This window comes from Dendropsophus ebraccatus, chromosome 3 (genome assembly GCF_027789765.1).
Source record: "Dendropsophus ebraccatus isolate aDenEbr1 chromosome 3, aDenEbr1.pat, whole genome shotgun sequence".
Taxonomy (NCBI): domain Eukaryota; kingdom Metazoa; phylum Chordata; class Amphibia; order Anura; family Hylidae; genus Dendropsophus; species Dendropsophus ebraccatus.
Window position 1 is genome coordinate 99,729,904 of NC_091456.1, and position 13,679 is coordinate 99,743,582.

General features: G+C 43.3%; 1 protein-coding gene across 1 annotated transcript in view; it reads right to left on the reverse strand.

Annotated features, from left to right (window-relative positions):
* LOC138786527 (CUGBP Elav-like family member 5) overlaps nt 1-9,300 on the reverse strand; it is a 42,161-nt gene extending 32,861 nt beyond the window's left edge. Inside the window, exon 1 of the mRNA XM_069963508.1 lies at nt 9,033-9,300. Coding sequence (XP_069819609.1) covers nt 9,033-9,300 — 268 coding nt within the window. The remainder of the gene's footprint in view (nt 1-9,032) is intronic.
* Between the last annotated feature and the right edge of the window lie 4,379 nt (nt 9,301-13,679).

Genomic DNA, 13,679 nt, shown 5'->3' on the forward strand with positions numbered 1-13,679 from the left:
ATCCTTGGAACAACTCCACATCCAAAGCCCTATGGAATGACACTCACCATGTCCACGAGTTTAGTTTTCTGCTGAAAATCTACATTAATACTACTGGACACTCAATAGCACAAAATACGCAAACAGGAATTTAATTTATTATAGTAAGTGAAAAAGAAACTGGTGTGTGAAAATGCATCATGTGCAGTCAAATAATATAAAGATAGTTTATAAAAAAAAGGAATATAGTCCTTTTATCAGAACAAACATCCAAAGGAACAATAAAGTGGAAAAAACATCTAAAGCATCAACAATATGGGGTGTGTGTGTTCGAAGCTATGCCCCAATACTCAATTACCAATGGTCACTCGACCCTGGTGGATGCAACATAGAAATGTGATTATGGCATAGAGGATGAGCAAAGCATCATCACTAAAAGAGTGTAGTAGTGTCCTAGGGTCAAGACAGGAGCATAGTAAGGAATTAGTCCTAGTCCAGGGTTTAGGACTAGGAGTACTAAAGGTTCTAAGTGAAGTATCCAAAGGAGAACACTGGAGCATAGTCAGGAATACTCCAGAGTCACTAGCAAGATTAGCACTACAGAGTCTTGGTTAAAAAAAATAACCAGCAAAGCGGCAATGAACAAAGGTCCATGGGGAATTCAGGAGACAAGGTACCAGGAGGTTTCAGGCACACAGAAACAGAGATTACATGGGCTCTGAATTGGCAATGTGAATTGTAAGCTGACTGTAAGCTGAGTGAGAGAGTCTGGGTTTACTAGGCCCTAAAGTGATATTGTCACCCCCTTACTCTACTCTGCACCATCCACAAGCCTAAATGCTGCACATTCAATACTTACCAGTATAAAACTTTTTTACGCTCTAAAATAGCTTTATTTCATCAGTTGACAGTGTAACCTAGGTTGGGCTTTATGGCAGTGGAGCCATCTCTCCAGCAAAGAGAGTAAGGGGGAGGGGGTGGTCGTGGCATTAGTAGCATAGTGCAGACATGTGACTTATATAGCATAGTAGTATACATTGTGCATAGAGACAGTTTGTAGAATCAGGGAAGAGTTTAGTCATTGTTTTACTTCAGGGTGTGGTCATGCAACTAAGGCAAAATGAAACAGGAACCAAGCTGTGTATTGTTGACACTCTGACAAGGGTCTGGAGGACCTTTCCAGAGAAATGCCACCGGGATCATTGTCGTTGCCGCCATTGCATTGCAGCACACACAGATTGGAGACAGAAGGACAGCACTGACAGTACTGGATGACTTTTCTATTATTAGATTTTGCACATTAATTGGATAAGACAATGTAATATTTTATAGTTTTTGCTATTTAATACAAGCTCTACTTCCCACAATTTTTTATATGTCAAGCAGTGGCTTAATGGGAACCAATCAGCACATTTGGTGCATAAGATTAAGTATGAAGACAACTGGGATGCAATAAAGCTGTCCATTGATGTAACAATTATAGGTAATGACTGTTAATGATCATTATCGATAATTGCTCTAATCTCTACGGCTCCCACCCATGGAAATCTGTTCCATGAGTTGGAACATAGACATGCACAGTAAATATGGGTTATTCAACACTGCAGTCGAGCCATAGTAACCACATGCGGTTTACTGCTAATTGCTGTGATTCACCTGTTGCTGTCACGGTTTTGTTGCAAGTACAGGTGAGACACATCAATTAATGGTTACTGGGAGCACAGGTGTATGAGGGATTGGTCATGGAATAGGAATCAGTCAGGGGAGAAGGCATATAAAGATAGGATGTTACCCTATGTGACACCTACAGCATGCTAGCATTGAAAAATGCAATATGTTCTAAAATCACTGAAGAATATCACAGCAAGGTAAACATCTGGCTCCAGCTGTATGAGCCCAGCAATGGTAACAGGAAACATACAGAAAAAGACTGCAGTAAGCCAGATGACAGTAGTGAGGGGGCAGGAAAACCAAGTTATTGATTAGTAAAATAAGGACAATGAATGAATGCACAGCTTTGTTCTATCAACAATGATGGATGATGTGATGACACTATATGTGTCAGGTTAGTATTAAAGCAAATGTAGCAGGTGAGAGAAGAACTAAAAGCAAGAGTACATTAAAACTACCTGCCTAATAGTGTGCATGTCCCCTTCATGTCACCAAATCAGCTGTGACTTATTGAGGCCTGGGCTCCACCAGACCTCTGAAGGTGTCCAGTGCTATCTGGCACCAAGAGGTTAGACAATCTATTAATGCACGTCCTGTAAGTTGTGAGTTGAGGCTACATAGATAAGACTTGTTTTCCAGCAGATCCCACAGATCGGGTTGAGATCTGGAGAATTTGAGGGCCAAGTCAACACCTAGGGGGAGATTTGTCGAACATGATGTAAAGTAGAATTGTCTGAGTTGCCTGTAGCAACCAATCAGATTCTACTTTTCTTTCCTCACAGAGTCTTTGGAAAATGAAAGGTGGAATCTGATTGGTTGCTAGGGGCAACTAAGACAATTCTACTTTACACCAGTTTGATAAATCTTCCCCCTTGACTCTATGTCATATTCCTCAAACCATTCCTAAACAAGTTTTTTACTGTAGCAGGTTGCATAATTCTTCTGAAAGAGGCAAGTGCTATTAGTATTTATCATTGCCATGAAGGGGTGGACTTGGTAATGTAGTATAATGTGGTAATGTATGTGTCAAAGTAACATTCACATTATTGGAGGCCCTTTCAGTGGTGAACAGAGGGCAGCATGGGTACTCTGACTGGTATTCAGATACGCAACCTTAGCCATAATAAGATGAGATTATGTATTCTGACACCTTTCTATAGTAGCTAGCAATAACTTTTCACCATTTAGCACTCTCCATGGTGCTGGAGCAGACTAACTAGCTTTGGTAACCCGCACGCATCATGTAAGCCCTTAGCACCTATGACCCTGATAATGATTTCATGGTTGTTCTTCCCTGGACCACATTTGGAAGGTACTAACCACCAAATTGTTAACACCCCACAAGTTTTACCCCTCAGTAAAACTCTGCCCTGGTGCAGAACAAATCATGCAGGCTAGTCATACCTTTCCGTGCTTTCCCAGTGTCCTCCTTTGTCATCTTCGGGCCCTGGCTGAGCACTCCTCCCTCCACTTCAGAGATCGACCTTGCTTGGTAATGACAGTGCATACAGCCAATAACTGTCCCAAGTCAGTCAGCTGTTGACTGAGCGGGCTGTCACAGCTGAGAAGGGATCATTCAGCTGGGTTCCAAAGGTGATGTCGGAGGACACCGGGGGAGTGTGGAAAGGTAGTGTGTTATGTTCTGCACAAGGGCAGCAATATATTAAAAGTTTAATTTTAGTGCAATACCCCTTTAAGGGTCAGTTTTCAACCACATTACAGCATACTTTAAACACCCCAGACCTGCTATTTTGAACATATTCTGACGCAGTCATGGAGCCACCACAATTTTGCCTGAGATCTGAATGCCTGCCCATTTTTTCTGCTTCCAACACATCAACTTCCAAAAATGCCTATTATATTATTATCCTTGATGCCCTAGCCATGAGACAGGCATCTGATGTTGTCATAAGATGCAGGCTCCTCACACCTGCAAAGAATAAAGCTGTAATGCAGCATAAATGCATAATTTAATAACATTAATCATTTATTGCAGTGCTGCAGCATTTAATTGCAATAATTATCATTAGTAATTTAACTGTCATCAGGCCATCCTTCATTGCGTTATCGCAATAAACCTCCAACATGTGTGAACATACCCATAGGGAGAAAACTGAGTGGATGGGCAGGGGCAGCTTGTATAGCATAAATACAAAGGACTCCTGCCTCTTTGCTGTGGCATTGTGCTACAACTATTAAACCATGAATTTAAAGGGAATATCCAGGGACCCCAAACACGATAAATTAAAAACTGACTTACTTCTCTGATCTACCACACAGGCCTAAGCCTAAAGCACATATTACACAGGGTGATCAGCTGTAGCAAGTGTCTGCGACCTGTCAGGTCAGCACTCGCTTTCTCCTCGTTCCCTGCTCGCTGTTGGCGCTCTTATGCCCACAGCAAGCAGGTAAATGCAGAGGGGGGCCACAGGAAGCTGCGGGGGGGGGGGGGACTCCCTGGACGATGTTCAGATCGTCCGGAGAGCCCATAGGTGCTGGTGGCGGTCTCCTGCTGCCGCTCCTATTACACGGAGTGATGGCAGCAGATCATTGCTAGGCTGATCAGCGCCATTTCAGCCTGTTGAAAGACAACGATCAGCCGACATTGTGCATGTCGGCTGATCGTTGTCTCCAATTACACATAGTTATTATCAGCCATAATTGCTTTGTGAAATAGGGCCTTTAGCCATGTGCTGTACTCTAACAGGGTGTATTTATTGACGCACTTTTCCACTATTCTGTTCTGCTTGACAAAAGCAGTATTGCACAGCCAAAACATTGCCTGTGGAAATAAATCTTTAAAAGATTTTGAATCCTTTAGTGCATTTGCAGTCCTGCACTTTCTACTTCTGTGAGGGCTACATGGACCAACTTGCACCTGTCCCACATGGAGGTGTTCACAAGCCAAATCTACAGTGCTGTACTCCTGGCATCACCGCTAAGTGATGAGATCCATGATACCAGGAGTTGACACATAACTGCGGAGGCCACTAACTGGCTATAGCAGTCACATGTTGGCTACTTGTAAACAACGATAGGGACTCCGACCAGAGCTTGTACAGTGGCTTAAAGAGGTCGGAAACTTTTTTTTTTTTAACTCTTTTTAAAAAAAACTACCCCATAGTGACAGATTAACATACTGCTGACATTAGCTCTTACTGGTAACTGCTGACATGTTGCTCTCAGATAGGGCAGCAGAAATTTGGTGACAGGTCCTATTTAAGACTAAACAGTTGAAAATAGGAAAAAAAATGATGTGTGAACATAAAAGCAGCTTAAAACAAGACTAAACTGATGTAAAAAAAAAAACAACTGTGTGTAAACAGCCTAATTGTGTATATAATATGGAACAGATAAAAATGATAAATATCCTTAGGGCAAGTTCACATGTAGCAGCCGGTCAGAAAATGACATGCTGTTTTACCACACATTGATGGGATTTTCAGATTCATTGTTCATTGTAGCACAGCTTTACCTGCAAAATCATGCAACTATTAAAAACTACACCAATTTGCGGTATAAGTCTCTTATGGTGCATTTACACAGGGAGATTTATCTGACAGGGTATTGAAGCCAAAGCCAGGAACAGACTATAAAACGGGAACAGGTCATAAAGGAAAGACTGAGATTTCTGAGGGGGATATTTCTGCGTAGACACACCATTAGGCCTTTTCCACACAGCAGTTTTCCTTCTGGGACCACAGAAATCAGGATCAGTGATGTCCTAAAGAAACCATCCATATGGCATCGTCAGTTCGGCAGGCAGTGCATCAGTAAAAATGGACAGCTTAAGGATGGTACATTTATATGTTGATTATTTAAAACTGATCCATTGACTTCTATTGGAGCCTCCGTTCTGTAAAAACAGACCATATTAATGCAGATCCTACTTTTTTGTGGAAGATCACCAGCCAAAAAAGGGATCAGTTTTTAAAACAGATGTGTGGATTATTGCATGGAAATCAATGGTTCCATTTTCTGTCTGTAAAGGCCCTATTACACAAAAGGCTTATCGGCCAATATCAGCCGTTAAGGCCGATAATCGCCTTGTGTAATAGAAGGCAACAATCATGAAGTATGTCGTCTGATCGTTGCAGTCGTTTGTCTTTCAACATGTTTAAAGACAGACGACTAATATAGCAAAAATCTTCTGTCATTGCGCCATGGAATAGGCGCAGCGACAGCAGACCGCTTCTATCTGCTATGGGCTGCCCGGACAATCTAGCGATCACCCGCTGTGAGAATGTATTGTCATTGGAAATGACCAGCAGAGGATCCACAGCAGATTTCGCTGTGGATCCAGTGTGTGAAATCCGCTGCAGATCTGTGTGTTTGCTTGTACCCTTAAAAAATAAAATAAAATATCACAATGACTGAAAAGAAATATATAAATAAATACTGAATGGTGCTTAGTGGAATAGGGCTCAGCTGCTATACCTTACTCAGCCCACCAAAGAGAACGGCACTGCTCTTATTCTTTTGCATAATCTGAGCTGATAGCTTGGGTTGCTGAGATAAGTATTATAGTCAGATGTGTGATCTACGTCTTGGGCCTTTACAGAATTTTCCATACAATGTGAAGGCAAACAACCTAAAAACTCAGATCCAGCTATGTAAGTTCATGGATTAAACGATAATAAATTGTGGCCCTGTGTCATAGTAATAAGCTTCTTATACAGCTATGCCATAAAACCAAAGATAATGAGAGGCAATATGAATGCATAATATTAAATGTACAATTAAGATGAATTACACGAATGTCTGGAAATAGTCTTGGCCATACATTGCATGGAGACACAGCTGCTATGAAGAAACTGAAAGAATAGAAGCTGTTGTGAGACGATGAAGAATAGAAGCAGGATTTCCACCAATATGTGAAAACACACATGAAGAAAGCAAGTCAGTCGATGCTCACACTGACATGTCAGTATAGGTCAGAGGAAAGAACAGCTTGGCTGGCTTAGTGTGGAGATGGAGAAGTGGGCCTGCGCTGGGCTTAATACATGAAGAAATGTAGGCAGGGTGCACATATGATGGTATAGATGTGAAGGTGGAGACATCTGGAATGTAATGAACTTCACAATCACTTCAAGATCTATTAGTTCAGTGAAACAGAAGAGTTGGGGCTGTGTATAGTTACATATGGAACATAAGATAAGCAGAGAGGTATATACACATGCTGAAACATCATACATAGATAGGCACATTTTACCATACAGTACCTGCCCTCTGGGTGGGTAAATGAGAGGGAAATCAGCATTTAAAATACAGGATTGGTATCTCCATTGATGGTAAGGAAGATGGAAGATGATGGACAGGGAGGATGCTGGCTGCCAGAAGAATTCCAAATGAATGAAAAGCTATAGGTGAAGGGGCAATGTTGGAAGAGGGCGCTATTGGCAGATGTGTGCCAATGTGAGTGGCTGATTAACTGATAGAGGTTCAACCACTCAGCAAGGTGTAGTATTCTGGGGCGTAGAGCAGAAGATGGCACTTACATTCAATGTGTAAATAAATGCCCCTGGTTTTGTATCATTAGGAGAAAATACTCCTGGATGTAGAAGAGAGTAAAAATGTCCCTGGATGTATCATATGGTACAATGCCTCTGGATGTGGAGCAGAGTATAAATGCCCCTGGATGTGGAGCAGAGTATTAATGCCCATGGATGTGGAGCAGGGTATAAATGCCCCTGGATGTATCATATGGTACAATGCCCCTGGATGTGGAGCAGAGTATAAATGCCCCTGGATGTGGAGCAGAGTATAGATGCCCCTGGATGTGGAGCAGGGTATAAATGCCCCTGGATGTATCATATGGTACAATGCCCCTGGATGTGGAGCAGAGTATAAATGCCCCTGGATGTGGAGCAGAGTATAGATGCCCCTGGATGTGGAGCAGGGTATAAATGCCCCTGGATGTATTATATGGTACAATGCCTCTGGATGTGGAGCAGAGTATAAATGCCCCTGGATGTGGAGCAGAGTATTAATGCCCATGGATGTGGAGCAGGGTATAAATGCCCCTGGATGTATCATATGGTACAATGCCCCTGGATGTGGAGCAGAGTATAAATGCCCCTGGATGTGGAGCAGGGTATAAATGCCCCTGGATGTGGAGCAGAGTATAAATGCCCCTGGATGTGGAGCAGGGTATAAATGCCCCTGGATGTATTATATGGTACAATGTCCCTGGATGGAGAGCAGGGTATAGATGCCCCTGGATGTGGAGCAGGGTATAAATGCCCCTGGATGTATTAAATGGTACAATGTCCCTGGATGGAGAGCAGGGTATAAATGCTCCTGGATGTGAAGCAGGGTATAAATGCCCCTGGATGCATCATATGGTACAATACCCCTAGATGAAGAGCAGGGTATAAATGCCCCTGGATGTATCATATGGTACAATACCCCTAGATGAAGAGCAGGGTATAAATGCCCCAGGATGAAGAGCAGGGTATAGATGCCCCTGGAGGTATCATATAGTACAATGCCCCTGGATGTATCATATAGTACAATGCCCCTGGAGGTAATATATGGTATCAATGCCCCTGGAGGTATCATATAGTACAATGCCCCTAGATGAAGAGCAGGGTAAAAAAGCCCCTGGATGTGGAGCAGGGTATAAATGCTCTGGATGTAGAGCAGGGTATCAATGCCCCTGGATGAAGAGCAGGGTATCAATGCCCCTGGATGTAGAGCCGGGTATCAATGCCCCTGGATGTAGAGCAGGGTATAAATGCCCCTTGATGTATTATATGGTATCAATGCCCCTGGAGGTATGATATAGTACAATGCCCCTGGAGGTATTATATGGTATCATTGCCCCTGGATGTATTATATGGTATCAATGCCCCTGGAGGTATCATATAGTACAATACCCCTGGATGTATTATATGGTAAAATGCCCCTGGGGGTATTATATGGTATCAATGCCCCTGGATGTATTATATAGTACAATGCCCCTGGATGTATTATATGGTATCATTGCCCCTGGAGGTATCATATAGTACAATGCCCCTGGATGTATTATATAGTACAATGCCCCTGGATGTATTATATGGTAAAATGCCCCTGGAAGTATGATATAGTACAATGACCCTGGGTGTATTATATGGTATCATTGCCCCTGGGTGTATTATATAGTATCAATGCCCCTGGGTGTATTATATAGTACAATGCCCCTGGATTTACAGTGTGGTAAAGAAGCTTCGGATGTGTCATTCGGTTTAAATGCCCCATAAGCGGTGTATATAATCTATAAAATGCCCCAGTATATAATCTATAAAATGCCCCTGGTATTAAGCAAGGTATAAGTGCCCCTGGGTGTAGTGGGTGGCTGCCCCCAGACGAGAGGACATGGAGAGGGCAGGGGTGGTCCTCACCTTTGTGCATGCCCGTGTATCGGTCCTTCAGGACTGTCAGCTCATAGATCTTGCCGAACTGCTCGAAGAGAGGCTTCAGGTCCTTCTCCTCCAGGTTGCGAGGGATTTGCCCCACAAACAATTTGATGGCGTCCAGGTCCTTCATGCTGTCTGACTGCTGAGCAGGGGGCTCGGGGCCGCTCATGGGGCAGGCTCGGGGCTGCTGCTGCTGCGGGGGATGCTGCTGCTGCTGCTGCCTCCTCGCCTCTCTCTCCGTCAGTCTGGCCATCTCCAGCCCCTCGGTAGGCTGGATCAGTCACACAGGCAGAGCTCTCAGCTGGAAACTGGGGTGTGAGTGAAAAGCTGAACAGCAATGATTCCAGCAGCCGGAACGTAAGAGCGCCTCCTGCTGGCAGCTTTGCCGAACATAATTACATCTCCCCAGGACTGCTGATGTGCCCACTGTTCAGTCCCACAAGTCCCCCTAACACTCTGCCCTTTATGTGTGGCATGGCTAATTGTTCAGTTTCATCCTGCAACCTAATGTCCAACTGACCACCAAAAAGGATGACTCACACAAAAGAAGAAAGCTCAGCAGGCAGAATGGAACATAAAATGACCAATGTTTATTATTAAAACAAGAACACAAGGTGGGGGGGGAATTTATTAAGTCCGGCGTTTTTTGCGTCGGGCTTAAAAATGTTCCCGAAGCGCGACAGTACACAGATTTATGTAGAGGCACACTGCCTCTACATAAATCCTGAGCGCACGGAGGGAAACCTACGCTAGCTCTTTCCTTATCATTTTTCCGTGCGCAAAATCATAAATTAAGCGGATTCAGCGGAGTCCGTGCCCCCATTACGCCCCCTTCCCCGCCCCCCTGGCGCAAGTGGCATAAACTGGGTTGATGCGATAATTTTATACGCAAAACAGACTTTTGGGAATAAATTAATTCACATCTGCCCAGTTTCTGCCAAAAAATAGAACTTTTTATGTTGATAAATCCCCCCCAAGAAGTTTATGACTAGAGATGAGCAAAGCAGTCTAAAATTAGTTTCACAAGGTTTGTGAATGTTGGGATGAATTTGCGAATATTCACAAACACCGCGCAAATGAATATTAAAACAGCCAAACCATTGTAGCTACAATACTATGACTATTACAGAGTAATGTTTTGTTCAATAGCTATTGTTGTGACAGTGTCAAAAATTGGAAAATTTGTAATAAATGTCAATCAGCCTGTCAATCATTCAATTTTCGCCCTGGACAGCAGTGGACCTTGGTGTATTAGTGGCATAAAATCAGTTTTCTGGGAGGACAGCAGTGGATATTGGTAAATGAGCAGCGTAAAATGACACTTTCTCCCAGGACAGCAGTGGACATTGGTGGAACAGCGTCATCAAATCAAATCAGACTAGTTAAAAAGGACACTGGCTTTACAGCAACCACACACTAGGATACCAATGGGTTAACTTCACATACAGCACCCACAGACTGGTTGAATTGGACACTGGCTTTACAGCAACCACACTAGGATACCAATGGATTAACTTCACCCACAGCACCCACAGACTGGTTTTACTGGACACTGACCACTTCTCCCACACACTGGGATATTTGACCCACAACACTCACAGACACCCACCCACAATGGACTCTCCTCTCATCTCTCTCTATTTCTCTCTCTGCCTTGCTCTAGTTGCCTGCTGCGAACCTTGTCTCCTTTGCAGGGGTGTAGCTAATGTGTCCTGGGCACCCTGGTGCAAGAGGTCAACTTGCCCCCCCCCCCCCCCACCACCAGCACCACCTTTCAAGACGAAGCGATGCTGTTGGTATTTGTATATATATATATATATATATATATATATATATATATATACACACACACTACCGTTTAAAAGTTTGGGGTCACATTGAAATGTCCTTATTTTTTAAGGAAAAGCACTGTACTTTTCAATGAAGATAACTTTAAACTAGTCCTAACTTTAAACAAATACACTCTATACATTGCTAATGTGGTAAATGACTATTCTAGCTGCAAATGTCTGTTTTTTGGTGCAATATCTACATAGGTGTATAGAGGCCCATTTCCAGCAACTATCACTCCAGTGTTCTAATGGTACAATGGGTTTGCTCATTGGCTCAGAAGGATAATTGATGATTAGAAAACCCTTGTGCAATCATGTTCACACATCTGAAAACAGTCTAGCTCGTTACAGAAGCTACAAAACTGACCTTCCTTTGAGCAGATTGTGTTTCTGGAGCATCACATTTATGGGGTCAATTAAATCCTCAAAATGGCCAGAAAAAGAGAACTTTCATCTGAAACTCGACAGTCTATTCTTGTTCTTAGAAATGAAGGCTATTCCATGCGAGAAATTGCTAAGAAATTTAAGATTTCCTACAACAGTGTGTACTACTCCTTTCAGAGGAAAGCACAAACAGGCTCTAACCAGAGTAGAAAAAGAATTGGGAGGCCGTGTTGCACAACTAAGCAAGAAGATAAGCACATTAGAGTCTCTAGTTTGAGAAACAGACGCCTCACAGGTCCCCAACTGGCATCTTCATTAAATAGTACCCGCAAAACACCAGTGTCAACATATACAGTGAAGAGGCGGCTGCAGGATTTTGGCCTTCAGGGCAGAGTGGCAAAGAAAAAGCCATATCTGAGACTGGCCAATAAAAGAAAAAGATTAAGATGGGCAAAAGAACACAGACATGGTGTTAGGACTCGGGTCGTGCGCTCGGCTCGGCTTTTTCAGCCATAATGCTTCACATGTTTTTCACATACTCAGCTCTGCTGTTCTTTGTTATAGCGGAGGCCAGGGTTTCACTCCCCTGGCTGTTCAGCATAGGTGTTGGGTGTGTGCACTGATTATTGGTTGACAGCTGACTTACCAGTTAGCTTTCTGTATCTGGCAGGACCTGGAGCCTCAGCCCCACTCAAGTCTGGGGCTGGGACTCCAGGCTGAATAAATATCAGACCTGTGGTCTAATTTTTTGCCTGCGATAGAACCTGGTTCCTCCTGTGTATCTTGACCCAGCATTACTCTGACTTTGTACTTCTGATACCTGACCTTTTGGCTTGGACCTCGACTATTCTTTGGATCACGATAATGTACCTATACTGACCGGCTGTTACCGACTCGGACCTCTGACTTTCCCTTGCTCTGACTTTCCCTCACTTTGCCAGGTTAGGGAACGCCGCCCAGTTGTCCGCAGCTGTTTAGAGCTGTCGCGGCAAGCAGGTAGGGCCAGCTGGGGTGGGTGCCAGTTCTAGGGCTGCACTCATCTTGTTTTCCCAGACCCCCTACCTGACACATGGGACAGAGGAAGACTGGAAAAAAGTGTTGTGGACGGATGAATCCAAGTTTGAGGTGTTTGGATCACAAAGAAGAACATTTGTGAGACGCAGAACAAATGAAAAGATGCTGGAAGAATGCCTGATGCCATCTGTTAACCCCTTAAGGACGGGGCCCATTTTCGTTTTTGCGTTTTCGGTTTTTCCTCCTTGTGTTTAAAAGGCAATAGCGCTCGCATTTTTCCACCTAGAAACCCATTTGAGCCCTTATTTTTTGCGTCACTAATTGTACTTTGTAATGACAGGCTGAATTTTTGCATTTGGTACACTACGAAACCAGAAAAAAATTCAAAGTGTGGTGAAATTGAAAAAAAAAAACGCATTTCTTTTATTTGGGTGAACTGTGTTTTTACGCCATTCGCCCTGGGGTAAAACTGACTTGTTATGCATGTTCCACAAGTCGTTACGATTAAAACGATATAAAACATGTATAACTTATATTGTATCTGATGGCCTATAAAAAATTCAAACCATTGTTAACAAATATACGTTCCTTAAAATCGCTCCATTCCCAGGCTTATAACGCTTTTATTCTTGGGTCTATGGGGCTGTGTCAGGTGTAATTTTTTGCGCCATGATGTGTTCTTTCTATCGGTCCCTTGATTGCACATATACGACTTTTTGATCGCTTTTTATTACATTTTTTCTGGATTTGATGCGACCAAAAATGCGCAATTTTGCACTTTGGGATTTTTTTCCACTGACGCCGTTTACCGTGCGAGATCAGCAATGTGATTAATTAATAGTTCGGGCGATTACGCACGCGGCGATACCAAACATGTTTATTTATTTATTTATTTGTTTACTTTTATTTAAAACCTGGGGAAAAGGAGGGTGATTCAGACTTTTATTGGGGGAGGGGGCTTTTTACTATAAACTTTTTTTTTTTTTTTTTTTTACACATATACTAGAAGCCCCCCTAGGGGACTTCTAGTATATATACTTTGATCTCTCATTGAGATCTCTGAGATCTGCTGCAGCCGGAAGTAAACGAGTGCCGAGCCGGGGACGGCGCCATCTTGGACGAGTCCCCGGCCGGCATCAGTAACGGAGATCGCTCCTCCGGGACAACGTCCCGGAGGAGCGATCTCCCCCACTAGACACCAGGGAACGGTTGCCTCCGGTAATCGCTGGTAAGGTGGGAGATTTGTACAAGGTAAAAGGGATTCTGAATAAGGAAGGTTATCACTCAATTTTGCAATGCGATGCCATACCCAGTGGACAGCGCTTGATTGGAGCCAATTTCATCCTACAACAGGACAATGACCCTAAACACACCTCCAAATTGTGCAAGAACTATTTACAGC